The sequence below is a fragment of the Hippichthys cyanospilos genome, chromosome 4 (assembly GCF_059441005.1).
Source record: "Hippichthys cyanospilos isolate Australia breed blue-spotted pipefish chromosome 4, RoL_Hcya_1.0, whole genome shotgun sequence".
Classification (NCBI taxonomy): domain Eukaryota; kingdom Metazoa; phylum Chordata; class Actinopteri; order Syngnathiformes; family Syngnathidae; genus Hippichthys; species Hippichthys cyanospilos.
The window spans coordinates 16,679,814-16,704,838 of record NC_142372.1 but is presented as its reverse complement, the minus strand read 5'-3'; the positions used below and the strand labels follow the sequence as shown (position 1 = coordinate 16,704,838).

General features: G+C 40.7%; 3 protein-coding genes across 3 annotated transcripts; 2 read left to right on the top strand and 1 right to left on the bottom strand.

Moving 5' to 3' along the window:
* On the top strand, nt 1–7,981 carry eif4g2a (eukaryotic translation initiation factor 4, gamma 2a). Its single transcript, XM_088413197.1, has 21 exons — nt 1–11; nt 350–457; nt 581–637; nt 974–1,099; nt 1,186–1,288; nt 1,385–1,516; nt 1,629–1,695; nt 1,778–1,929; nt 2,392–2,502; nt 2,593–2,775; nt 2,877–3,030; nt 3,120–3,283; nt 3,362–3,469; nt 3,608–3,715; nt 3,793–3,897; nt 3,982–4,197; nt 5,202–5,460; nt 5,900–6,104; nt 6,186–6,394; nt 6,457–6,578; nt 6,985–7,981. The coding sequence occupies exons 1-21, from the start codon at nt 1–3 to the stop codon at nt 7,048–7,050; spliced, it is 2,766 nt and encodes a 921-aa protein (XP_088269323.1). The 3' UTR covers nt 7,051–7,981.
* Nucleotides 7,982–8,390: 409 nt separating this feature from the next.
* ctr9 (CTR9 component of Paf1/RNA polymerase II complex) lies at nt 8,391–19,673 on the bottom strand. The gene is made up of 23 exons (XM_088412220.1): nt 19,525–19,673; nt 18,937–19,035; nt 18,295–18,534; nt 18,102–18,219; nt 16,818–16,907; nt 16,475–16,731; nt 16,293–16,400; nt 15,937–16,173; nt 15,566–15,784; nt 15,239–15,422; nt 15,064–15,152; nt 14,655–14,840; nt 13,764–13,851; nt 13,521–13,669; nt 13,329–13,445; nt 12,437–12,582; nt 12,258–12,329; nt 11,414–11,549; nt 11,185–11,331; nt 10,810–10,958; nt 10,121–10,211; nt 9,070–9,179; nt 8,391–8,999 (listed from the first exon to the last, which is right to left on the bottom strand). Exons 1-23 carry the CDS (start codon nt 19,567–19,569, stop codon nt 8,543–8,545), a joined length of 3,534 nt encoding a protein of 1,177 aa, XP_088268346.1. The 5' UTR covers nt 19,570–19,673; the 3' UTR covers nt 8,391–8,542.
* A 1,244-nt stretch (nt 19,674–20,917) lies between these two features.
* Nucleotides 20,918–25,025, top strand: LOC148424815 (inositol 1,4,5-triphosphate receptor associated 2-like). Its single transcript, XM_088413196.1, has 14 exons — nt 20,918–20,936; nt 21,392–21,511; nt 21,601–21,781; nt 22,604–22,762; nt 22,889–23,006; nt 23,094–23,144; nt 23,523–23,600; nt 23,666–23,722; nt 23,787–23,846; nt 23,952–24,007; nt 24,282–24,375; nt 24,451–24,579; nt 24,660–24,903; nt 24,961–25,025. Exons 1-14 carry the CDS (start codon nt 20,918–20,920, stop codon nt 25,023–25,025), a joined length of 1,431 nt encoding a protein of 476 aa, XP_088269322.1.

Here is a 25,025-nt window from a genome sequence, read left to right as displayed (position 1 = left end):
ATGCTTTCAGGGTATGTCAGATGTGTTTTTAAATCCTTGATGATTTTTGAGATACCCAATGTCAAAATGTTTTAGTTTTTTTTTTTTTTTTTTAAAAAAACACCTGTAGAATCAGTATAGAAATGGCTTAGTAACATGCCATTGTGCTCTAAGTGGTCGCCCCAAATTGTTCTAATAATGACAAAGAGCAGACTAGTAGATGTACAATAAAGATGTCAAAAAATGCTGTTTTGAGTATTCAAAGCCGGTTATAAAGGTATTGAACTGTTTATTTGGTTTTAAGTTGACATTTCAATTGTCGAAGTCTAAATGTGTGCTTGTTTTGTAAGAGGGTTTTTCTCTTTTGTAGGTTGCTTTTCCCCGATTCCTTCCTAGAACACAATTCTTTTCCAAATATTTGTAGTCAAGCCGCCAAAGTGGAGAGTGTTGTTGCACCAGGGGTTCCTTCTCATTTCAGGTATTGATAATATCTTGTGACCAGTTGCTTGGTACTTGCATTAGAACCGCTCCAAAAACATGACAAGAAATAGCATATGCCTTTTCTCGTTTCAACATGCTTTCTTTTTCTTTTGCATCACAGAGTAGGGGGAGCAAGCGGGGGTGCACCTCAGCACTTTCCCAAGGCTGAAAGCAAAAGGTGATTGTTTTATTTTAATTTTTAATAAAATATTAGGTTTATTAATAAATCTGATGGCCTAAAAGTCACAATGTGCACAAATGGAGGTATGGATTGTCCACTAACTTATTGACTCCAATGATACAGTAGCATATTTTTAGCAGCTGCAATCTTACACATTCAACAACTATTTTATACCGTAACTACTGTATGCTAAAATGGGCTACTGAACACATGACATTAACCACCTTGAGTTGACTTATGAAGCTATCAAATTGCATTGTAACCAATAAAGTGACACATGGTTGTGTTTTGCTGTAAATTTGCTGCAACATTCATTTATTTTGTCCATTATAGCGAGTTCCTGGGGAAGCCCCCAGGTTCTGCCGCTCAGAAATGGATACCTTCGCGTAGCACTAGACGAGAAGTCAGCGTCTCTGCTGAGAAAGGGCAACATGATGCAATCTTCCGAAAAGTGAGAGGGTGAGTTTTGGTTCACAGTTCAGGACTATTGCTACCTTTGCCTTGTATTAAGATGCTGGTTGATTGCGTGTCCCTGTTTTATATAGCATCCTTAATAAGCTGACACCTGAGAAGTTTGACAAACTGTGCCTGGAGCTCCTCAATGTTGGTGTGGATTCAAAGCTTGTCCTGAAAGGAATCATCTTGTTGGTCAGTTGTTTCTACAATTTTTGCATCCTTTTGTCTAGCATATCAAGGCTTCTGTTCATTATGTGTGTCCGTGGTGGTTGTGTTTGCTTTTTGTAGATTGTGGACAAAGCCCTTGAAGAGCCCAAGTACAGCCAGTTATATGCTCAGCTATGTCTACGCCTGGCAGAAGACGCACCAAACTTTGAAGATCCAGCAACAGAAAATCCCACAACAAAAAAGCAGAATACGGTAAATGCTAAAATCTTTTCATAAGAAAGCATTCACATTTTTTTTTTTTTTTGTTTAAAGTGGCCTTTTTTTGCTACTCAAAAGATATTTTTTTTCTTCTTTTTTCTTACAGACCTTCAGGAGGCTACTCATATCCAAGCTTCAAGATGAGTTTGAAAATCGTGCCAGAAATGTTGAAGGTGTCTAGCGAGTATTTCATTTATACTGTCATGTTTTTGGGTCCAGATCCCATTTAACTTTGTTGCTCTTGTCCCTCTGTAGTCTTTGACAAACAAGATTGCCCTCTCACCTCCGAGGAGGAGGAACAGCGTGCTATTGCCAAGATTAAAATGCTTGGCAACATCAAATTTATTGGAGAACTTGGGAAACTCCACCTTATCCATGAATCCATACTCCATAAATGCATCAAAACAGTAGGTTCATTTCGGGAACTGTACCGTGGTACTTTTACTTATTGTTTCTCGATCTCGATTTTCTGGTTATTTGTGTGTGTGTGTGTGTGTGTGTGTGTGTGTGTGTGTGTGTGTGTGTGTTGTTTTTTTAATGAGGAAAAAATTATATGGTAGCAGCCACTTTCGACAAGTAGCTGTTTGGCCACATTCCTCAGACTAACAAAACTCACACTAAACTGCAATATGCCAGTGTCATTTGTCTTATAAAAAAATACAATAAATTACATTGAGTTGGGACTTGGCATGCAGTAATGACATTTCCATTCATTTAAGTGGGGAAAGATGATTTGAGACATGAGTGTGTTCACAATTGTTCACAATTGACTGAATAAGATAAAATATTAAGTCAAGGGACCACAGCACAGTCAAACAAATTGGCATCCTGAATGTGAAATTTCCTAACATGCATTTTTCTGCTTCAAGCTTCTGGAAAAGAAGAAGAGAGTCCAAATTAAGGATATGGGGGAAGACCTGGAATGCCTCTGTCAGATAATGAAGACCGTGGGACCCAAGCTTGATCATGAGAAGGCTAGGGTGGGTTTTGTAGGAAACATTGCCATGCCCAAGCAATCCTTTTTAAAGCTCAGCACTTTATCTAACAAAGCATCTTTCTTCCTCCTCTAGTCCCTGATGAATCAGTACTTTGACCGCATGCAGGCCTTAAACAACAACAAGGAGTTACCTGCAAGGATTCGCTTCCTGTTGCAGAACACAGTTGAGCTTCGGGAGAACAACTGGGTGCCTCGTAAAGCGTATTTTGACAATGGACCGAAGACCATCAGTCAAGTTCGCCAGGATGCCGTAAAGGTAGATTTTGAATTTCATACCCGTGCTCTTTTTTTTTTTTTTTTAGCCGTTTTCCTCTCACTCGTCCTTATGACCTGATTCTGTCTTAATGTGCTCTGCAGGACTTGGGCGTGTTCATTCCACCGCAGTCTGATTGCTCGAGGTCTGACTTTTTCATGGATAATACGTTCTTGGACAACTCTTTCCTACAGAGCAGGGTCAGGTTTGACAAAGAAGGGCTTGGCGGTCTGGCTGATATGTTTGGACAAATGCCTGGTATGCCACATTGCACTTGTCCCCATGACCCACATTGCCACACCCAGCACACTTACAATAGCCTTTTTTTTTCTTCATAATTTGTGTAGGAATTGGTATTGGAACAGGACCTGGAGTTATCCAGGATCATTACTCTCCAACATTGGGCCGCCATCGCTCCAACCCAATTTTCAATGGCCACATTGGGATGAACAACAGCTCGCATCAGCCCCAGTTTGATACTGGAAGCAAACCTTTTATCAAGCCGATGCAGGTGATTGCGGCTGTGTGAATTCATCTTGCTTTCCTCCTTTTGATTCCGCCACCATTTAACCCTGAATATGTCTCACAGGGTCTGAGTTCGCCAGTTTTCATTCATAAGCAGAATGGCTCTGTTCAGATGCAGTCTAAGGATATGGGCCCACGCTTTAGCAAGAAAGGGAAGCTCAATGTCGATGAGGTACTTGGGCCTTATCTTAAGATTGTGGAAAGACTGTCCCAATATTCTACGTATTGTGAATTTAGTTAACCTTATGACTGCTTTCATTTTGGCAATAAAAGATTGTGATGGTTTTAACTGTTGTTGTTATGCCTTTAGATCAGCCTGAGGCCAGCTCAGTCATTCATTTTAAACAAAAAAGTGCCAAAGCTGCAGCCACAGATGACAATGATGCCGCCAAGTGCCCAAGGTTCCTTAATGGGACAGGTAAAAATACATGAATATTGGTTTAAAAAAAAATCCTTTACAAAACTTGAATTGTGAATAATTTTTGTTCTTTGTAGTCCCCACAGCTTGGTCTTAAAACCAATCCGCCACCAATTCAGGAAAAGCCTGCAAAGTCCAACAAAAAACTACCTCCGACTAAGGAAGAGCTGCACAAAATGACGGTAATGTTCTTTCTTTTCACAGCCATGTACTGCTGCTCGTTTATTAAATGTAGTTTAACATATTTGCTATTGTGGTGCTTTTAGGAGACGCTTGTTGCAGATTATATGAACAGGAAGAATGTCAGTGAGGCTCTGGCCGCTGTCAAAGAGATGAAGGCTCCGAAACACTTTTATTCTGAGATGATGAACAAGATTGTGGTGTCCTCGCTCAGTCGTTCAGATGACGATAAGGAACTCGTGAGCACCTTGATTCACGATCTCTGCACAGAGGGCCTCGTCACAAGTGAGAACCTTCTGCAGGTGAGTGTAAAGTTGACCATGTGACCTTTTGTTTGTTGTGGAGGTTATGTCTGACACAGACATCAAACTTCAGTCCTCCAGAGCCCCTATCCTGTCTGTTTCTCTCTGCAACACACCTGATTCAAACGATGACCTCATCAGCAATCGTACGAGTCGTGTTGATTGAGAAAAATTGAAAACGTGCTGGGCAATTGCCCTTGAGGACTGGATTTTGAAGTGTATGTACTACACCCACATGAGGAGAAAAACAGAAATGCGTTTGCGTAAAATGGGAATTCAATATGACCATGTTGAGGGAGGTAGATGACTCCTCACAATTCTCCAAATATAAGCTTTTTTGCTCTTCTGGTTTGACTTAAATGTAAAACGGACACAAGAGAGTTTATGTTTTTTGTTTTAGAAGTCTGCTAGTCTAATTCACAAACTCAAAACCCTACAAACAGGCCCATGGAAAATAGCAAAGAAGAATAAAATGTAAATTTAACTGCCAGAATGTTTACTTGAACCATCAAATTTGGTAAACAACTGCACTCGCTTAATGTTCACATAGAATGCAAAGCAGGCTCATAGTCATTTATGAACCTTTATGCAACAACTGCCTTAGAACACACAGATCAGACAAGACAAATAGCCTATGCCAGAAGAGCATCAATCTTGCCCATATATTCGCCCCAACCATGCATTTGCTGAACTTAAGTCCTTTTGCCCTAATACTAGTATAATGCAAACATACATAAAAGGGCTAAAAAGGAATTAGCGTAGCTGTCATAACAATAAGTCTTTAAAACATTAAGGCCCAAAATATTAAACTAAAAAAAGTTTCATTGTGAATTCAGTTTTTAGAGTCATGCTATAATGTTTTCAGATCCCTCCTAAGTTTCTCACAGCTTTGTGGCATTGCAACCATTTTCGAAAATCCAAAAGTTTCGAAGGGGATGACTACTTTCCATAGCCACTGCCACGCTTATACAATGAGGTTTTAAAAGTGCCGACTCTCTCAACAGGCCTTCTTCAGTGTCCTGCACCAGTGTCCCAAGATCGAAGAAGAAGTCCCGCTGGTGAAGTCATACCTGGCCCAGTTTGCGGCCCGGGCTCACGTTGCCGATTTAATCAGCATGACGGATTTGGCCCACCAGCTGGAGAACGGCGCCCATTTCCCGCTCTTCCTGCTCTGTCTGCAACAGGTGGCTAAGCTCAAGGATCGGGAGTGGCTTGCCGATGTTTTCCAAAAGAGCAAAGTCAACATGCAGAAGATGCTGCCCGGTATGACCGACGCGCCTCTCCTCTTTATTCGTTAGACTAATTTGGCGTGGATTAGGAATGCTGGCCAATCTGTGGAATGAATTTTTGTTAGCAAAGAAATCTTCGTCATGAACAAATCGTTGAAACAGTAAGTAATCTGTGCCTTGATTACAAAGTTGAAAAGGAAAACCAAGATAGTTGTACTGCTTTGAGACCCATGCAAATAAAGCCTGAAGAAGGCACCTGCCTTTCTTGTTGTGCATGGGCGTGCTCAAAGATGACAGTGTCGTGGTAAAGCGTCGCCCCTTATTGGAGGCGCTAATGATTTTCTCATCCAAATCACTTCAGTATGGCGCAGTAAAACTGCATCGCAGTCCAGAATTGATCAACTTTTAAAGCAAAGTTCCACGTTGTGCTGGGACGGAGTGGCGCTTTGATCGCGTTCTTCTCACATCTGTAGAAATGGACCAGAACAAGGACCGAATGCTGGAGATTCTGGAGGGCAAAGGCCTGAGCTTTCTATTCCCACTAATGAAGCTGGAGAAGGAGCTTCTGAAGCAGATCAAAGTGGACCCGTCCCCGCAGTCCATCTACAAGTGGATCAAAGACAACATCTCTCCCAAACTCCACACAGACAAAGGCTTCATCAACATCCTCACAACTAGGTAGACCGCAATTTCCTTCACACGTCCGTCCTACTTGGTCTTAGCCCCGCTCACCTTTCTTCGGGTTTGTTTGTCTGCTAGTTTCTTGCAGTACATCGCCTATGAGATCAACCCGGATGACGACGAAGAGCAGCTGGCGGCGCCGAGCAAGGAGCAGCTGGATGAGGAGAAGCAGCTGCTGCTGTCCTTCAAGCCGGTCATGCAGAAGTTCCTACACGATCACGTTGACTTGCAAGTGGGCGCGCTGTATGCGCTGCAGGTCCACTGTAACGCTAAACACTTCCCCAAAGGTGACCAACCCCACACGCGCGCTCCCTCTGTCCCAAATGCTAACCTTGCTTTCTACTTCCAGGCATGCTGCTGCGCTTCTTTGCCTACTTTTACGACATGGAAATCATTGAAGAAGAAGCCTTCCTGACATGGAAAGAAGACGTCACCCAAGAGTATCCCGGAAAAGGGAAAGCCTTGTTTCACGTACGTTCCTGTCACCAATTTGAGCACCTTACCTATTACCTATAGATGGTGACTAGAGAGAGTTTTTTTTTTTTTTTTTTTTAATATAGACAAGGCTGTCAGACTAAAAATAGCTTCACCCCTTCACTTCAACGCAGTTCATATGACAGAAATTGTACATATGTACATGTAAATGAGAAATTTTTGATGGGCAACAAGTATGGCTGCACAGTTTAATCCCGGTTAGTTTTTTGCTACAGGAATTCAAATGATTTTGGATGAATTTATTTTAAAGACCTAAAAAAAAAAACCCTACTGTAAGTCCAAACTAACTTAAAGATTAAATTGATTGCCCTTTAGTTGGCAAATAATAGTTGCCCGTCTATACGCGTTAAAAATAGTTGTTTTTTCTTTTTTCCCAATGCAGGTGAACCAGTGGCTCACCTGGCTAGAGACCGCTGAAGATGAGGAGTCTGAGGATGAAGATTACTAACCCCCCCACCACCACCACCACCACCACCACCCTAATGTTGGAATTTGATTCCTGTTTTAACTACTTGGCCTCAAGTCAACAACGCCACTGTTACTAATAACTTAAACCAGCATCAACATGTTATAGTTCTCTTTATTTCAACATGTAATTTGTCAAAGTATGTTTTGGAATTGATTTGCGTTTAGCATTAACGGGAGGTCTTTCAGAGAGCATATACACGGTTCCGTGATCAGGTTGCAGTCATCATGTGCTGCTGTTTACAAATGAGTACATGCATTGTAAAGAGACTCATTTTTATCTGTTTTTAGATGCACTTTGCTGCACATCATGAGTCGTTGCAATATTATCATACACTTTCTTAATTTTGATATTAAGAACAATCTACTAAATCGCATAGTTTTTGTTTTTTGAGGGGTGAGTGACAGCTGTCTGGAAGCTCTCCGATCATGATCTTGTTGAATTTGACACCAGGTGGCCATTTTGTATGTCAGTGGCGCAAGTGATAACGGGAGCTCCAGTAGGTTGCCATTTGTATTTTGTTTTTCCTCTTAACCAATGAGCTTTGTTTTTGCTTCAACAGGATGTTTATCTATATTTGATGCTTGCAAAATCACTTTTGATGGCAGGATTTTTTTTTTTTAATCAAGTATTTGGAGTGTGAACATTAATGTGCTGTAAAATAAATGTTGCCTTTTTTAATTTATCACTTTTTATGAATATACCTCTGTATCTGACTATACTTGAAAGTGTTTGATCATAACAAGACAGCCAAAGCTTAGTTTCCAGTTTGCCATATCATCCGGGGTTTTAAAGTGGTCTTTTTAATCTTGCATGTGGGCCACCTGCTCTCTTTCCAGGTGGCGATGTAACATAAGTAACGGTTTGAGTGGGCATCTACAGATCAACCTTGAATAAAGTACATTTCACGGGTGCTTGTTTTTGTCTGTTGCTTGGACAGAATTAGTGGTGCCCTCGATAAGTGGCATCTGAAATTATTTTCCCGTTAAGATGTAAAATATGTCCCAGGCAGAGCAAAAATGCGAATACCAACAAGAAATAAACTGATAGAACGTAGATGTGTTTGAGGAAGAATGCACCGCTAACATGTTCTAGTTGCCAGGACCGTTTTCTTGGGATGAGGTCATGACAACAGAGCTTGCAACTGCGACTAAAGAATTTGGGCAAAGTGAACATCATACACTAGCTACAGAGGTCTTCAAACTGACGGTGTTGATTGTCTTTCAAAGCATTTTTCCCAGTGGTACTTTTTCTGTGTTTTATGTTGATGTATTTGAATATATCAAATGGGTAATAGACTAATAAAAACAGTAGTGGAAATGTAAAAGTCACTTTTTTATTGTCCTTTGTCTTTACGGTGATGCAAAATACAGCTACTCAAAACATTTTTGGACTTTTAAAAACAAAAGAGTAATTGTGCTTGGACAAAAAATAATTTTGCGTATGGGCATAAATGAGGCAAGTCTATCAAAACTTAATCACTGTCATCATTGTTGGAGGCCTCGGGTCCCGACCCGTTGTCGGAGCGGCGACGGGAGCCCTCGTTGTCCGAACCCGGCTCCGATTCTCGCTCGGAAGCCGCGACGGGCGAACCGGGCCGGGACTCGTCATCCGATCCCGACCTCTTGCTCTCGTTGTCGGACTGGTCCGAGTCAGACTGCCGCTGCGCCCTCCTCTTCACAGGACGGTCGCTGCCGGAGTCGTCGTCGGAGCCCGCCGATCGCTGGGGGCTGCCCGCCGAGCGCTGGGGGCTGCCCGCCGAGCGCTGGGGGCTGCCCGCCGAGCTGCCGGAGCGGTTCCTCCCGCGAGGGCTGCCCGCCTCGCTGTCGGAGCGCTTCCTCCCGACGTCAGAGTCGCTTTCCGATACGATGCGCTTCCTGTGGTCGTCGTCGTCATCGTCGTCGGATCCGGAACCGCTGTCCCTTTGGTTCCTAGGCAGGAGAAAAGCGAAGTGAACTTGTGAGACTTTTGCGTCCATCGTTCAATCCGCTCGGCTTTTACCTGTCCTCCGCAATTTTTAGGCCATCCTCGTCTGACGACTCAGAGGACGAGATAATTGCCTTTGACTTGATCTTTCCTTTGAGAGAAGGCGGGAGACGCTCAGGTTGAATCTGAAAAATAGACATCAGAGTTAAAGACGTTGATCAATTTGAAAAACGGTCTTGGCCTTTGACTGCCGCATTAGATTCAACTTTATTCACTCGTTTTATTAGTCTAGTGGTTGTCAAATTTATTTACACTGGAGATTCTTTCGAGATTAAGGGCCACATTAATACATTTGACTTAACTACCGCCAAGAAAACAAACTGGTCGAGACAGCAGAACCTAGAATATTACACTGTTTCACCATCAACTCAGGACTATAGAAACTTTTTTTTTTTTTTTTAATTTAAAACGTTGAATGCAAACAGTTATGTAAATTGCACAGGAAAAGTACTTAGTGGTTCGTCATTGTTCCACTAGAGGGAGTCAGCAAAACACACTTGGTGATTCACTGTATCAATATTGCATAAAATCAGGAGAAAATAAACTGTATAGAAATGATTCTCTCAAAAGGAAACACTGTACGATAAGCTGCAAGTCACAACAACAAATCGAGTTGTCGCCGTTCATTTGAGGGGTGTGGCCTATTGGATGATGGCTTGTTCGCTGCATGCTAAGCTCAATGTTACAGCAGCATTTCCATGCTCCGACTGACTGATTTCATTTGGGGGGCCTGACTGATGACGTTATTTCTAGGACAATGTTGATTTGGCAGAATACAGTTTGAATAAACGAGTAATTGTCCAAACAACTTAAAAAAAACAACAACAAAAAATTTTTTTGCTCAATCAAAGTTCACAATAATAAAGATATGAATTGTAAGCAAAACATTTGCAAATTACCAATTAGCTTGTTTTGTGTTTACAGAACCGAAAGACATATATATATATATATTTTTTTTTAAATAAATCGGTTCTGCCTTGTAATAAAACATAAATAAAGTGTTAAAAGCTATCGTAAAGAAATTAGGTGTGCTCATATACTGTAAAGCCGATCAGTAAAATGATACCTTTTCAGCCTTTTTGCGTTCCTTGGTTTTGCGCTGCTTCTTTGGTTGCTCTCCTTGTTCCTCATCATCACTGTCATCTTCTCTTGGAGCTCTGCAGCAATACAAATCAAAACTCAGCAACACTCATTTAAATTGTACCTACGGTATATAAATGTTTGAAAAAAAAAAAACTACAAAAAACTGTGAAGGCACTTAAAAACATTACATACTGTACAACTGAAATCAACTAAATATATGTATTCTCTCAGTATTTAATTCAGGGGCTCTAGTTTGAGAATCACAACTAAATCAGTGGTTCTCAACTTTTTTTTTCAATTGCGTACCTTTTGTGACGTATATTTTTCAGCCAAGTACCCTCCAACCAGCGCAAAACATGAAACTTTGGAACTTTGTCTGCCATATAGAATTGTGTCATTAAAGACAATGTAAATATATCTATAGAAAACTTAACAAAATAAAGACTTCAGACATTTTGCAAAGGACTCACAGTCACAGGCAATAAGTTGCTTCATGTTCCACTTAATTAGCTTTGAATTTGAAAAGGAAGCTGTACTGTTCCTTTCACAGCAGTAAATGAGATTTGCTGATACTTACAGAAACCCTGTTAAAATCTCATCTTTTCTGAAGAGCTTGCATGTACCCCCATTTGAGAACCACTTCCAGTATCTAGATGACGGTAGCGCACTCACTTCTTCCTCTTGCGGCGCACTTTCTTCTCTCCGTCCTCGCCCTCGTCCTGGTCGCTTCCGCTGGCTGCCTTTTTCTTCTTCTTCTTCACAGGCAGATCTTCGTCAGAGTCATCGTTGACAAACTCGTCCATGTCGCCTCCCTTCTTGCGCTGGGAACAGTGGATAAAAAGAGTGTTATTATTTTTGCTACAGTCACACGTGTTGTTAATAAGAAAAAATAAACACGAGTCGGCCAACAGAATTAAGTTTTATGTCATTACAAGCATGGAGAGAAAAGATCCACACAGGAATTTAAGCACTGCCTCAGCCAGCACACATACTTTTAAAGGTGTGTGTGTGTGTGTGTGCGTGCGTGCGTGCGTGTGCATCACTCACACGTCCTCCACCTCCACCTCCTCCCTTCTTCTTCTCCTTGGAGACGCCCTCCGCAAAGGTGAGTAGATTCTTGGTCTTCTCCACATACAGAGCTCTCTGCTCCAGCAGCTTCTTCTGCTCTTCAGCCTCTCGGCTCTTCTTCTCCTCCTGAACAGTTTTTGTTTTTCAAAGAGCGCAGTGTCAGCAGAGTACGACTCCAAAAGTCAAACTGTTGCCCTGATTCACATACCTGCTCCTTCATCAGTTGTTGGCGTAGCAGGTCGCGCTCCTGTTCTTGTTTGGCCCGAAGTTCTTTCTCCTCCTCGTCCTGCTTTCTCGCGCGCGCCACGTGGTACTGAGCTTGACTCAGCAGGTCGGAGCACTGCCTGCCGTCCCACAATGCACACGGTCAAATTATGACACAAGCAGAATCCAATCTAACAGGATTCTGACAATCCACCCAAAGCACGAGCAATGCAAGCGAATCAACTTCAAGACATTTTCTAAAACAATGTGGAAATGAGAACTGAACAACATACCACAACGATGTGTACTGTGTGTGTGTGTTTGATTGCAGTCTATAGAAACATACTGTGAAGCCCATTAAATAGAACATTTTTATAGAATGTATAAAAATCAGTTTCTGCACATTTCTTAAGCTCAATATACCACAGCATTATTAGTCCTTCTTTGCATTGAATGAAGAATATATGTGAATTTTGTTCCTGTATATTGCTTATCTACCTATGTTGCTGCATCATATGTTTTAATATTTGTTGCTTGAAGGGTTACTACAGTGAAACTAATGCTAATTGTTCGCTTCACTATATACTGTAGTTTTACAAAGCTTAAAAATTCCTGAGGCAAAACGTATGTGGTTATTTTAAACACACGAGTCATAATTATCATTTTATATTGAGGGTAACAGTAAACTTAAAAAAAAAAGATATCCAATTTTCTTTGTGCTTCTGTTATCTCTTGCCGTGCCTCCAGTAAGTTGAGTCATTTGTGGTAATATTAACAATAAACACCAATAAAATAGAGGTCATACCGTTTGACGACTAAAAAGAGAGAGGGGATAAAAGGAATTGTACCTGGCTTCCGAAGCTGCGTGTGCAAGGTCAAATCTCATCTTGTCTCCAGCTTTGCTCAGGTAACTGAAATACCTGATAGAGGACAACAAAGTGAGGAACGTGCAGGACAGCCTAATTGGAATGATCACTTTGTAAGCGATTTCACCAATCTCCCCTGAATGGAGAGTGACTGATGATACCTGTGAGCTAGTTCCAACTCTTTGACGGAGCTCAGAACAGCCTTCAGGTTACTCTTCTCATCCTTGAGCACCAGAGTGGCAAGCCGCTGAAGCACCAGGGCCACATTGAACATAAGGACGGTGTCGTTGGGTGCCACGTGGCGTGCCTGATTGCAAAACATATGGCACAGGTTCTCTTTCACATCTGTTTTGTTGTTTTTTCTTTTTTCAAGAACAGAGTATGTAGTGATGTCCACATGAAGGAAAAGAGCATTTGTTCTAACTTAAAAGTTGTTATCTTAAAAGAAAAAAGACATATTTTTTCAGGCAGAAAGTCACAATAAAATCTAATTTTTGACAGTTGAGTTTGGATAAGGGATTTGCATTGAACCAAAATCAATTTTGGTAAATACTGTAGTAAACAATTCCTTCAAGACTTCAAGCTGAATACGCAACTCCCAGTTAAAGATAAGTCAAACTCAACTTAAAAGAATTACACACTGTATATTTAAAACCACCACAGCTTTACTTTCAAAAGCACAGTTTAGCTTATTAATCATAAAAAACAATGTAATAGATAGCATGTGTAATAGTTGTCAACATAGAGAGAAAAAAATATAACAATACTCACGGAACAACTACAAAGAACAACCAATATTAGGACAGCTATGAAGACCAGAGCAGTCCATTTAAGTACAGGAAAAAAAAAAAAAAACGTGATGAAAACCTGAATGATTTACATTCTTTTTAATAATGTCATTAATTTGTTTGTGTAAAGTACCATAATATAGCCATGGAACAAATTTGAATGAACGTATTTAAAAAAACAACAACAACAAAAACATTCCATAAGTTAGGGCTAAATAGTTTGCAGACATCTAAGTTACGGCTTGAGAACAATGTCTGATTTTACCTTGAGCAGCATCTGTTTGCACTCCTGGAGTTTCCCACATTTAAAGAGTGCTCGAGCCAAGTAGAGCAAGACCTCCGTGTTTTGGTGTTTGTAAAACTTCTTTAGGCAGTTTTCGTACTGGACAGCGGAAAGCCACCATTTAGTGGACTCATTGATATGCATACAAAAGCTGTCAAAAAGTATGCTTCTTACCATCTGCACTGCGCTGATGTACTGCTTCTGCTCGACGTAGATGTGAGCCAGATTCAACCACACGTCGCTGATGTCGGCCGTGGCCTCCCTCACCTGTGCAAACACGTCTCGAGCTTCTCTGAAATAACCCTTATGGGCGAGCACGGCACCTGCACACACATTATCGCTCTTTATTAAGATAGACATTAAACACTTTTTTTTTTTTTTTTTTTTAATACATGTCAGATTGGAAGCACTACACACCGATTCCATTGGCTGCGTAGAGGTTCTTGGCATCATTTCGTAGCACTTGTTTGTAAATAGCCAAGGCACGATCCTGGTGTCTCTTTTCCTGCATATACAAAAACATTAACAAGAAATGTCAGAACAAAACAAACTTCCACAGAGGAAGAACTGTGAAAAAAAAAGCATGTCTGCAGTTACAGTTCAAAGCCCTGAGTTCAATTCCAGCTCGTTGGTTCTCTCCAGTAACCTTGGCTTCTTCCCGCACTCCAAAAACATGCACGGCAGGTGTATTGGACACTCTAAATTTTCTTAAGGTATGATTGGATGCGTGAATGGTTGTTTTTCCCTGTGTGAACTGCAATTGGCTGGCAACCAGTACAGGGTATCCCCGCCTACTGCCTGGAGACAGCTAGGATACGCACCAGCGAGCAAGCGACCCAAGTGAGGATAAGCGAATTTGGAGGGAGGGAGGCATGGATAAGAGGAGAGTATGATTATCCGACTCACTGTGAAGCAGTGAAGGTCCCTGTGTGTGATTTGTGTTTTGATGAGTACGTTGATAGTGGTAAAGGAAATCCAACACATACATTTATATTTACTGTAGATGGGTAGGATAAATAGTATATAGTGTAGTTCCTGATCAGAAGCTGTGGTGATCATTTCTGTTGCCCGATTAAATGAAATACTTCCTGCTAGGACATTTTTGTGTATCAAATCGCTAAAAATGCGAATTGCAGTAGTTCCTCTTTAATACAAGATAGGGCCAAGGTAGGGTGCTGCATTTCAGCATCCAAAGTTGGTCGACGTCAAAACCTACCATGGGTTTTAACAACCACAGTCCAAACTGTTCCACAGGTTTTTCAGGATAATACGCTTGCAACATTAGCGAACCAATATCTGTGACTGCACCTTCTCCCGATCTCTGGTGGGCTGGTGGAGGGTTTGCAGCCACACATTGCCCAGGGCCAACATGGAGTAGGTGTCATTCTGCGTGGATGGCTGCTTCAAAATACGCTCAAACTTCTTTTGACCCGGCCCCCACTCCTGTTTGGCCAAGTGAAGGTTCCCTATGAGGGACCAGGCATCTGGGTGATCCTGCAACAAACAGTAACGCAGAATGTTTACGAGAGTCTAGAAAAACATAAATGATAATGGCACAGTAATGATGTGAGAAAGAGCACTGAAAAACAGTTTATAACTAAACAAAATGTTTAAAATTATGTTTGAATCCAAATTTATAAAGTCCTAACCCATAAGGAAAAGCCTTCTGGTTACAGCTACCCATGGAAACTTACCAGATATTTTAAGTTAGACATACCTGATTAATCTGCAGGGCCTCTTTGAACCAATCAGAAGCTTCATAGAAATTGCCTTTGTCACGTGCCATCGCACCGAGTCGCAAATAGCCTGGAAGTCAAAAACCAAATGCAGCACAGTCCGTTTTTGTCATACTCCAGCTATGTGATGCATAGTTGTATATTTAGTGTGCTTACAGTCCACATAGTTGGGATGCTCCCGCAGGATGTTCTTATAGAGCTTTTCCGCCTCGTGGAATTCACACATGGCCTCGTACAGACGCGCTAAGTTGTAGGAGGTAGTGACAGAAATGGCATTGTAGTAGTGCTCGTCGTGCTCACCCTCAGCTTTGGCACGATCCAGAGACGCCAAGAAGTATTTCTGGAAAAGGAAACCCAATTAATGTTTAGATTTATCTTTGTAAAGATACCTTGACTTACAACTGCTGAAAGAAGCAGTACAATACAGTACGGTACAACGTAACGTAGCATAGCATAGTAAAGTAATAGTTTGCCGTCCTCTACCTTGGCCTCTTCCAGGTTGCCCAATCGGAAGTGAAGCGCCCCCAGGTTGTTGAGGATCTCTGGGGGCACATCCGCCTGCACCTTCTCCTGAAGGATGCGGGTAGCTGTGCCGTACGCTGACAGTGCGCCTTGGATATCGGTCTGCTCCAGGATCTGAGCCAATTCGATCCAGGCTTCTACGTCATCAGGGTACTGCTCGGTGACCTTCTTCAGATGACCCTAGTAGAAAAGATGAAGATTTATTGTAACAACAAGAATGACCACAAGGTGTTTTTTTGTGTGTTTTTTTTTTTTTTTTTACAAAGGATAACAGTCTAGAGAACACAAACAATAAATGCATGACATTATCGATAGGTATTTATGACACATACTTTGGCAATGTCTCTCTTTTCCTGGTCGTCAGACGTCGCATATAGGGAGCCCAGAATTTTAATGGTTTCATAGTTGTTGGGGTAGGCCTTTAAAACCTTTTCGAAGCACTGGGCGGCATTCTCTTTGTCTCGTCGATACACATACATCTGCCCAAGGCCAAAGAACGGCAACACGAAAGTGGACGAGGCAAACTGTGTGGCCTGGTAGTAATACTGGAAGGCTTGGTCATAGTCCTCCTAAGGTCAGGGAAGAAGAAAATACGGATATGTATGTCTGTAAAGATTCACAGTCGTGCAGGTCTTGGTTGTCTGCAAAGGTGAAATCAAGGCAAAAAATAGTAAAGGAGAAAAACTACCTGCACGTGAAAAGATCGAGCCAACTGGTAGCAGCTCTCCGCCTGCATGGCCTCTACTTCCGTGTTGTGGAAAGCATGGAGCGCCAGATGCTGCACTTTGCTGTAGTCCTGAAAGCAAAATAAAACGATGTGACAACAGTCAAAACGGAGTGGAGCTGAGCGTTTCCGATGCGCGCGGCTACCTTTTTGAAGAAGAAGTGATTGGCCAGGTGGTTGAGCACCATGGGGTTGCTGGGGTCGATGGTGTAGGCTCGCGACAGCAGCTGCACTCCGTTCTTGATGGAGTCGGCCTCCTTGTTGTTGAGCTCCAGTACGGCCAAGCCAACGAGGGCTCCCACGCATTTGGGGTTGAGCTCCAGGGCGCGCCCAAATGCTAAGCGAGCTTTCTCCAGTTTATTAAGCTTGACGAAGCAGTGGCCCATGCCCAGCCTTACCTCAGCTGATCACATACAAAACAATGAGATACATCATGTCATCTGTGCATGACAGTAAAACAATGTGAAATCACCAGCTTTAAAACTCTACCTGGACAACCGGGATTTGTGCGCAGAGCCTTTTTATAATATGCCAGTGATCCTCTGTAATCTTTTTTATTGAAGGAGATGCACGCCTTACCTGTTAAACGACAAAAAGGGGGAGTGTTAAAATTCAGTCAATGAGGGGTCACCATTTGATCAAATCTATAACCAAGCTGCTTCATTATCATACAGAAGGATATTTTATCGCAAAATTGTCTAGCTGGGTGCGGCTGGATTGGAGAACAAGCGTTGTTTTTTTTTTAATTCATTGCGATGTCTATGTGGCATGCGCAAGGGGTGGCCCGAGTATTGATTTTTTTTATTTACTCCTTTATCCCCCATGTTTTACTTTCCTCATATAAGTTCTCGGGGCGCCTTTCCGTCTTGTCTCCTTCTGTTGCACATAGTCTTGGAGTGTTTTTTTTGGACGGTTCGAGCCTGTGAAGTGAAATTTTGTTGCCTCGTACTTGTGCAGGTATAATGACAGTAAAATAACCTTTAAACCTCATATTATTAGTTGACTTTTTGTTTACTTTTTCTCAAAGCATCAACGTTATCGTTGCTTTTCCATTATGCGATTAACGTGAGATTGTACACTCTCCTAGAGATAAGAAAACATAAGAAAAATCCAAACTAGATATATTAATCAGTTAATTATTTTCTTCATGTTTTTGTACTTGGATATTTTTCTTTGTTGTTAAGTTAAAAAAAAAATTACTGAAGGGCAAAGTATTGTAAAACAAAATGTTATGCTGCAAATCCATATCATTGTTGTCATAAATTTTACGGTACCAAAACGAATCAATATTTTGTTCATTGTAAAGTTTTTAAATGAAACATTTATCGGAATTTCATCTGCATGATACTGGGCTCTGCCTAAAATTGGCAGGGCCAGCCATGGGTCAGGCGGTAGAGCAGGTCACCCAGCAACGGAAGGGTTGTCTGTCTGACTCACACTCTGTCGGATTAATGCGTTGTTGTGTCCCTGGGAAAAATATTTCACTCACCTTGCCTTCAATGGTTGGTCGGAGGGGCCATAGGCACAATATGGCAGCCATGCCTCCGCCAACCTGCAGGGCAATTGTGGCTACACAATGTATTTTACAACCACTGGTGCATGAATGTGTGAGTGCTTGAATATTGTATCTACTGCAAAGCCTCTTTGACTATCTAGAAAAGTGTCATAAGATATGATGCTGAGAATCACTGCTATAATTTATAAGGTCTTAACCATGCTTAAAAACTGTCACAAACACCTGTACATCTAAATTGCTCAATTTCATAGACTTGCCAAGTAAAGCAGGGATGTTATTGGTGGACTGGTTCAGGACAAATTGGAACTGAGCGTCAGCCTGGTCCATCTTGTCTCCTTCCAACAGGCAAAAGCAAGCTCTTCCCAACAAATGGTTCTGAATGTAACAAAGAGTTGTATGTGTTTGATAGAAACCGTTTTGTTATCATCTGCCAAAAGATCTTGCACTCACCTGATCATACATAATGATCTTGTCTGCCATTGTGTACAAAAGTGTGGCCTGGGTGATGAGCTCTTTTTTGGCATCTTTGTTCTTCTCTTTGCGCGCCTGCTGCACATAGTAGGCTGCAAGGGTGTCCAGACATGTCATTTGATCTTTCTCGTGGTCGCTGTAGTCCAAGTTCCCGTCAATACGAGCCGCCTCGAGGAGTTTGACAAAGTCCTCTGTTTTGCCCTGCTTGTAATACTCCAGCTAAGGGAGGAAAACAAAGTAGTGTTATTGTTTTGGTAATGCAATACATATTTTTTCCAACAGTTTTTTGCTGTAAATTTAGGAAGAACCTAAAATGCACAAAATCCTTAACAGGTAAGTTTCTCTAAAATTAGTTCATTGTTTCAGGAATTTTTGCACAAATTGCACTTCCCAGGCAATGAAGCTGAACAACAAATTTCACAACACTTGAGCCATGACTCAATCAATATAGATTCAAGGACGTCCACTTCTATGCCTTTCCATGGGAATAGCATTCCCTCAAATCAGATTAGGTTGTTTTGTTATGATAATAATAAAAACGTTCACTGATTTATGTAAAAGGCTACAAATGATGATACCTTATTTGAGGAGTTTTATGTAACAAAATTAATACAAGCTTACCGCCAAGGCAATCCATATGTGCAGCTGTGTGTGTTCCTGCTTCAAGATACTGATAACCTCGTCGCCTTCAGGAAGCTGGTCAAAATCAAGCTCAATGACCTGCACGATAAAACGTGTTCCATTCAAATCAAGTTGATGTGATGAAAACGACACAAATAAGACAGTTGAAATCTTCCAGTAGTAGTATAACCTCTATTCTTGTAAAGTAGTTAATGTAGTTTATGGTCAAATGTTCATACCCTGACATAACATTAATTTGTAACCCCAGCTATGGCGTTTTTCTTAATGCATTACCTTATTAAACCGGCGTAAATTTGAAGAAACTTAAAAATAAGAAAAAGCTATTACAGCCATTACAGTAATTGTTTATACTATTTTTGTTAGCATATTTAACTCCTGATCATCCATACTATATTCTTTGCACACCATCCTCCGTATGTATATTAAAATACAGAAATGCTTATTTGGTCATAACGTCACTAATGCAGCTTGCAGCAATTGTTCTGATGTTAGCGATATTTAGCACCCAAGGCTAGCAACACACAACAACGGTCGTATAAAAATTGGCAAGAAATCAAAAACATATACCTCATCTGTGTCCCTCAGAGGGATCTCAATAGACCCTCGAGACATCTTGGATGAAGAAAAACCCAACTGCCGTTAAAGAGGAAACGTAAAGCCAGTGCAGTCAATAAGCTTTATCGTAAATTGATGCCTCAAACCGGAAGCCACCATGAAAATTGTGCCAACCAGAACTGTGTTCGTCGGGGAAAAATTCTAAGATTTTGTGGTTCCTTCTTTTTCACGATTTTACAGATTTACTGACGCAGACTCGGGAAATTAGTATTTAGTATCTATGACCTATTCACATGATATTTTCGCTGGTGAAGGAGTATTCAAAAACCTTATTCAAGTAAAAAAAAAAAAAAAAAATCACGTGACCTTGAGCTAACAAATTCTTCTTCACGTTATTGTTTTTAATCTCATCTTGTCTGCATTACCGCCACCCACTGGATGTTGTGACATTAATATGCAAATTGGTACTGTATGTGCTATATGTACATTAATGTTTTTGAGGCAGGGATAGGCAGTACATTCTTTCAAGTATCCGTCGTTTACTTATAGTGTATTCAACATGACTTTTTAATTTTACTCTTGACATTTGATAAAAGATAGATCTTCTTAGTTTCTACTACTTTGTCAAATTATAGTCGTTAAACCCAAATAAACCTTTTAAAAATGATACAACACGCGACCTAAAGTTCGAATTTGTCACAAGCCACATTCAAGAGTGGACATACAATTTTGAAGAACGCAACTAGAATATGCGTGCATGTTTTAGAACGCATGTACAGTATACGGTATGCTCAAGCAGGTAATTAAAATACGAATCAATTAAATGCACCATTGTCACAGACAGTCATATTTTATCAGCAGAGAGGTAGGAGGCAAAGAGGGCTGATGGAGGGTGTAGCGCTGGGGGTGTCAGCTGGTTTTGATGTCAAGTGCATGCAAGCACAAGAGCATCTTGTAGGCTTCTTACTAATCAGACGACAAGCCTCATAACAATGACAATAATATATATTTAAGCATTGTTTTCCCTTTCGGAGGAACTGCCATGGATTGAGGAGTAAGAATTTATCATTACAGTTGAATTATCTTTTTAAACTGTGTGGTTGCCTGTTAACCGCAAACCAGATTGATGTGCTGAGAGTTAGATTAGCATATGTTGTGTTGTAAAGAAGTCTTTTTAGCGCCCTTAAAGAACTGAGAATGTGGGTTTATTTTTTGGTCTTTTATATTTATATTTAATATTACCATTCATTGTTTTGTTTTTATCATTTTATTAGGATTTATTATTTCATTAATCAACCTGAAAAAATAGGTAGCTGTTTCTCTACTTGACTCCAATTACAGCATACGCAGAAATGTGACAGCCCGTCCGTCTCTTTGCTGTACGGGAATCCAGACAATTTGCACAATGTCTGACATCAATGATGGTAAGTGTTGCATGGACTACACCTTTATCCTTTCAACAATTTATTCATCATCATTAGCAGAGATGGGTAGAAACTCTGCTATATTTACCGTTACATTTAGTTAAATAACTCGTAGGAGTACTGTACTGTTCTTAACGAGTTACGTGTTGCACAAAGGCTCTAGTATCACTATCCCACATTGGAGCAAAGTTTTCAGAGTAATTTATGTGAAGCAGAGCAGTACAATGGAGGAGACAAGTGTGACTTGCAGTCAGAAGAGGCACACATACCTTGGCCTGACCTGAAAAAAAACGTACAATTTCTTCTCCAAGTAATTTGAGGGGACTTTATTTACCTGATTCTTAATCTCAAGTAAGCACTACTCTTTGCGTACTCTTATTTCAGTAGTTTTTAGCATTTCTGCCCACATCTGACCTCCACACACTATTTACATAAACATTCCTGTGAATGTTTAGTGTGGGAGTTTCCTGACAATGGGATGAGGGACAGGCTGGAGGAATCAAGTGAGGCCCATGAATTTTCTGAACATGAACTCCTTGACATCATGTACAATGCATGTAACACTTCCAGCACAGGTGGGTTGAGCGATATCAAAGATGAATATCGTAAATCACTCACTAAAAAGTGTGCACCATTAGATCCATATATGTCAATCTCCCATCAGGTGAGGTGTCAGCATCATCCATCTTACAATACCTGCAGAAGGTGACGTCTCAAAGTCAGCAGCATGGTCGGCTGGTATCCTTGAAGCAGCTGCTGGATCCTGAGTGTCAGGATCCTATTGTGAGCAGAGAGATGTTCCATCTGACCATGAAGGAGTGGATTGCCCAGTGCAGTCAGGACAGGTACAACATATTGCTATGGGTAAAAATTGAATCATGTAGCAATTGCATTTGACATACTGTCAATTGTCAACAAGTCTTGGAATGCATTCTGATGCATGATATACTTTGTGTCTGATATTTCAGTAGTGAGTTATCTGATTTTATCCACTTATTATTTTGACCGCAATCACTTCACAATTATAGAGTCAATCTATTAATTAAATCATACAAATATGCAATAACAACTGTGTTATACTGGAGTAGTTTGGGATAATAACATGAAAAAATACAAATAATTAAAATACATTATTGTAGTGAAAGAAGCTGATTATTAACCATATGGAAGAAAATCTGAAATCTCATTAATGGCTTACAAATAGAGATGAAATTGAGATCAAACCACTGCTGTGTACTGTATATTTGATGACAATACTAATCAAACTGTGGACAGAAACATCTCTGTACACATCAGTGCGACTAAGTTAAAAAAGAGAAAGTCTTCAACTATGTGTTGGTATTTTATTTTATTTTTACATTGACTACCACGATGATTATTCTTGCTGTTTAGTGTTGAAGTGGACAGTGGTGATGCATCTTATCCAGATGCTTCAGTTCTGCCTTTAAATGGTAGGCCACTTTTATTATTATTATTGTTATGATGGTGATAATTATGATGATGATGATTGTTATGAGTTGACCAGATGCTCTTTCAGGTGTGGAATTCTCAACTACTCCAACAAAACCTGCTCCCACCGACAGCCAACATTGTGCCTGGTTTGTTTTCATCTCTCTTTGAGTGATGCTCTGTGATTTTTCATCACTAAACTGCTCATTCGGTTTAAGCGGCGGAAAAGACTTGTCGGCAACAGTGTCCGAACTGAAGCAAGCACACCGCAAGCTGAGCGAGCAGAACAGCAGCCTGTTGAGGTCGCTGGCTCAATGTGAAGACGTCAACTTGCAGCTTACCCTTGAGATCACTGAACTGAGAGCAAAGCTGGCCAGGTAAAATATCTCATTGGAGCATGTTAAACAATATATCTTATGATCTACAATGAAGGAAGTGTTATCTTATCATGTATACTCCAATAGACCTCAGTAATATACTCTTCATTTTTTTGTCATGAGTAGTTCCCAGAGGTCAGCAGTTCGAGCACGATCCATAACAGAGGAACTGGAGGAGACCCGGCGGGCCTTTAAAGAGGCTCAGGAAAGAGCCACCCGTATGCAAGCCAGTTGCACCAAACTGGTACCTCATGCACATAACATAATTACTACAATTGAGTGACCAACAGGATGAAAGAAAAGTCAATTCTGAATTGTTGGTCTATTGCAGAGCAAGGAGGTTGAATGCCTGAAGGTTCACATCAGGAGGCTTGAAGATAAGGTAATAGAGATGTTCTTATCAAAATACAACCCCTCATGTTGCTAGTTACTTTTTCGCGGTCTACATTCATATTTCGCAGATGTAATGGTATTTTTTTTTTTTTTGTACAGTGTCTTAATAAAGCCTCCTTAAGTTTTTTTCTTTCTATTTTGTTTTAGGTGTCATTTTGGACAGACTGTCCAATTGATACCTTGGATGAAATAGAAAAAAGAAAAGAGTTTATTTTACAATTTACTGTATTTTCCCCTTAAATTACAGTATGTCAAAGTGTGTGGCACTTTGATTCCGGACTTTAAAAAATATCTGTTTTGTCTCAACTAAGATGATGCAATCAACTTTTGATTTCTGTCAACCTTCCATAACATGTCATCTCCATAGAATGAAAAACTCTCCTTCGAAAAGTCATGTTCAGAAGACGGCATCAACAAACTCCGTAAAGTCAATGCTGAGTTGAGGGTAGGATGTGAAATACTAGTTTTTCCGCTCTGGTTTTGTGTTCTCAAACATTCAAAAATTGACAGGCTGAACTTCAAGAAACTCTGGTCATGCTGACTCTTAAAGACAGAGAAATGACTAAGGTTGGTTCTTTGATCAATATTTTTTTTTCACACCAAAACCACACCTTTTTTTGTTCCTGTGTAGAAAGACATTCTCATGGATAAGATGAAGAGTTCTCATGTGGAAAACCATAATATTATCGAGGTTTGTGTCAACACTGTAATCAGGAGTGCACAGTATGAAATAATGTACAGTAATCAGCATAAACAATATGCATGAATAATCATTGTTCATGGTGTGACGTTATAGGGGGTGCAGGCAGAGCTGATGAGGTTACATGAACATTCACATCAAGTTCTATCCAGGTATTTCTGCAAAACATTCATTGGTTGATTCATGGATCAAACAACTTGTGAACTTTACAATCCAGCTCTGGTATGCTTTTCTTTATATCTCTGCTTTCTTGCAAACTGATCAGGAGAATGTAGGAGAAGATTACAAAAATCAATCTAGTTTTGGTTTATATTTGGCTTATTTGTTTATTTTGTAATGTATATATTTCAAACCTGGCCTTTAAACAGCTGTGTGGAGACTTTTTATATCCATGCTACCTGAGTGCTGTTTATTTTCACCTGCTAGGTATGACAGACTGTGCATCAGTCCTCAGACATTGTATGGTCGAGATCCTCCAAACCTACGCTCTCTGCAAAGCGAGATGCAAGACATGCAGCAGGTAAACAGGTTAAAAACTGTAGTCACGTTTTCTTTCGGTGAATCAACTCTCAGTTTTTGTTCCTCTTGGCGGCAGAATCACAGAGCTGTCGACGAAATGAGCCTCCCTCCTATCCATACAGAATGTGAGGACATTCAGAGCATCATCCACAGAATAAAATCTGGAGAAATAGCTCATCTTTGGCGCAATAAACACCCAGAAAGGGTGGGTTAAAATTTCACCAGAGACATCTAGTTCATCGAAAATCCCATAAATCGATTCTTTCTCCGATTTATTCATCGTAGGACTCTTCATCTGTTGAGGAGAAGAATTTTCCTCAGCACCAGCAGCAACAGGCAAGCATCAAGCAGCGGCTTGTCAATGTGTATGTGACTTTTTACCTTCCTTTTTCCTGTTATGGTAACAGAGTGGATTTAGTTGATGTTAGAATCTACTCTGAGCAACTTCCTCCCGCTAATAAAATGTCTGCTTTTGACAGAATATTTATGGGCACCTGCCTTACGCAACACTCAGGCTTTACCATCCTCTGTATGTAAGACTGTATTGAGGCTAAGTGCAGTTTTAATGCCTCTTTGGTGACTGCAGACATAACAGCTTGTGAAGGAGATGTTTATAAAGCTGTGCTGGTGGTTACAGGCTGCAGGACCTAG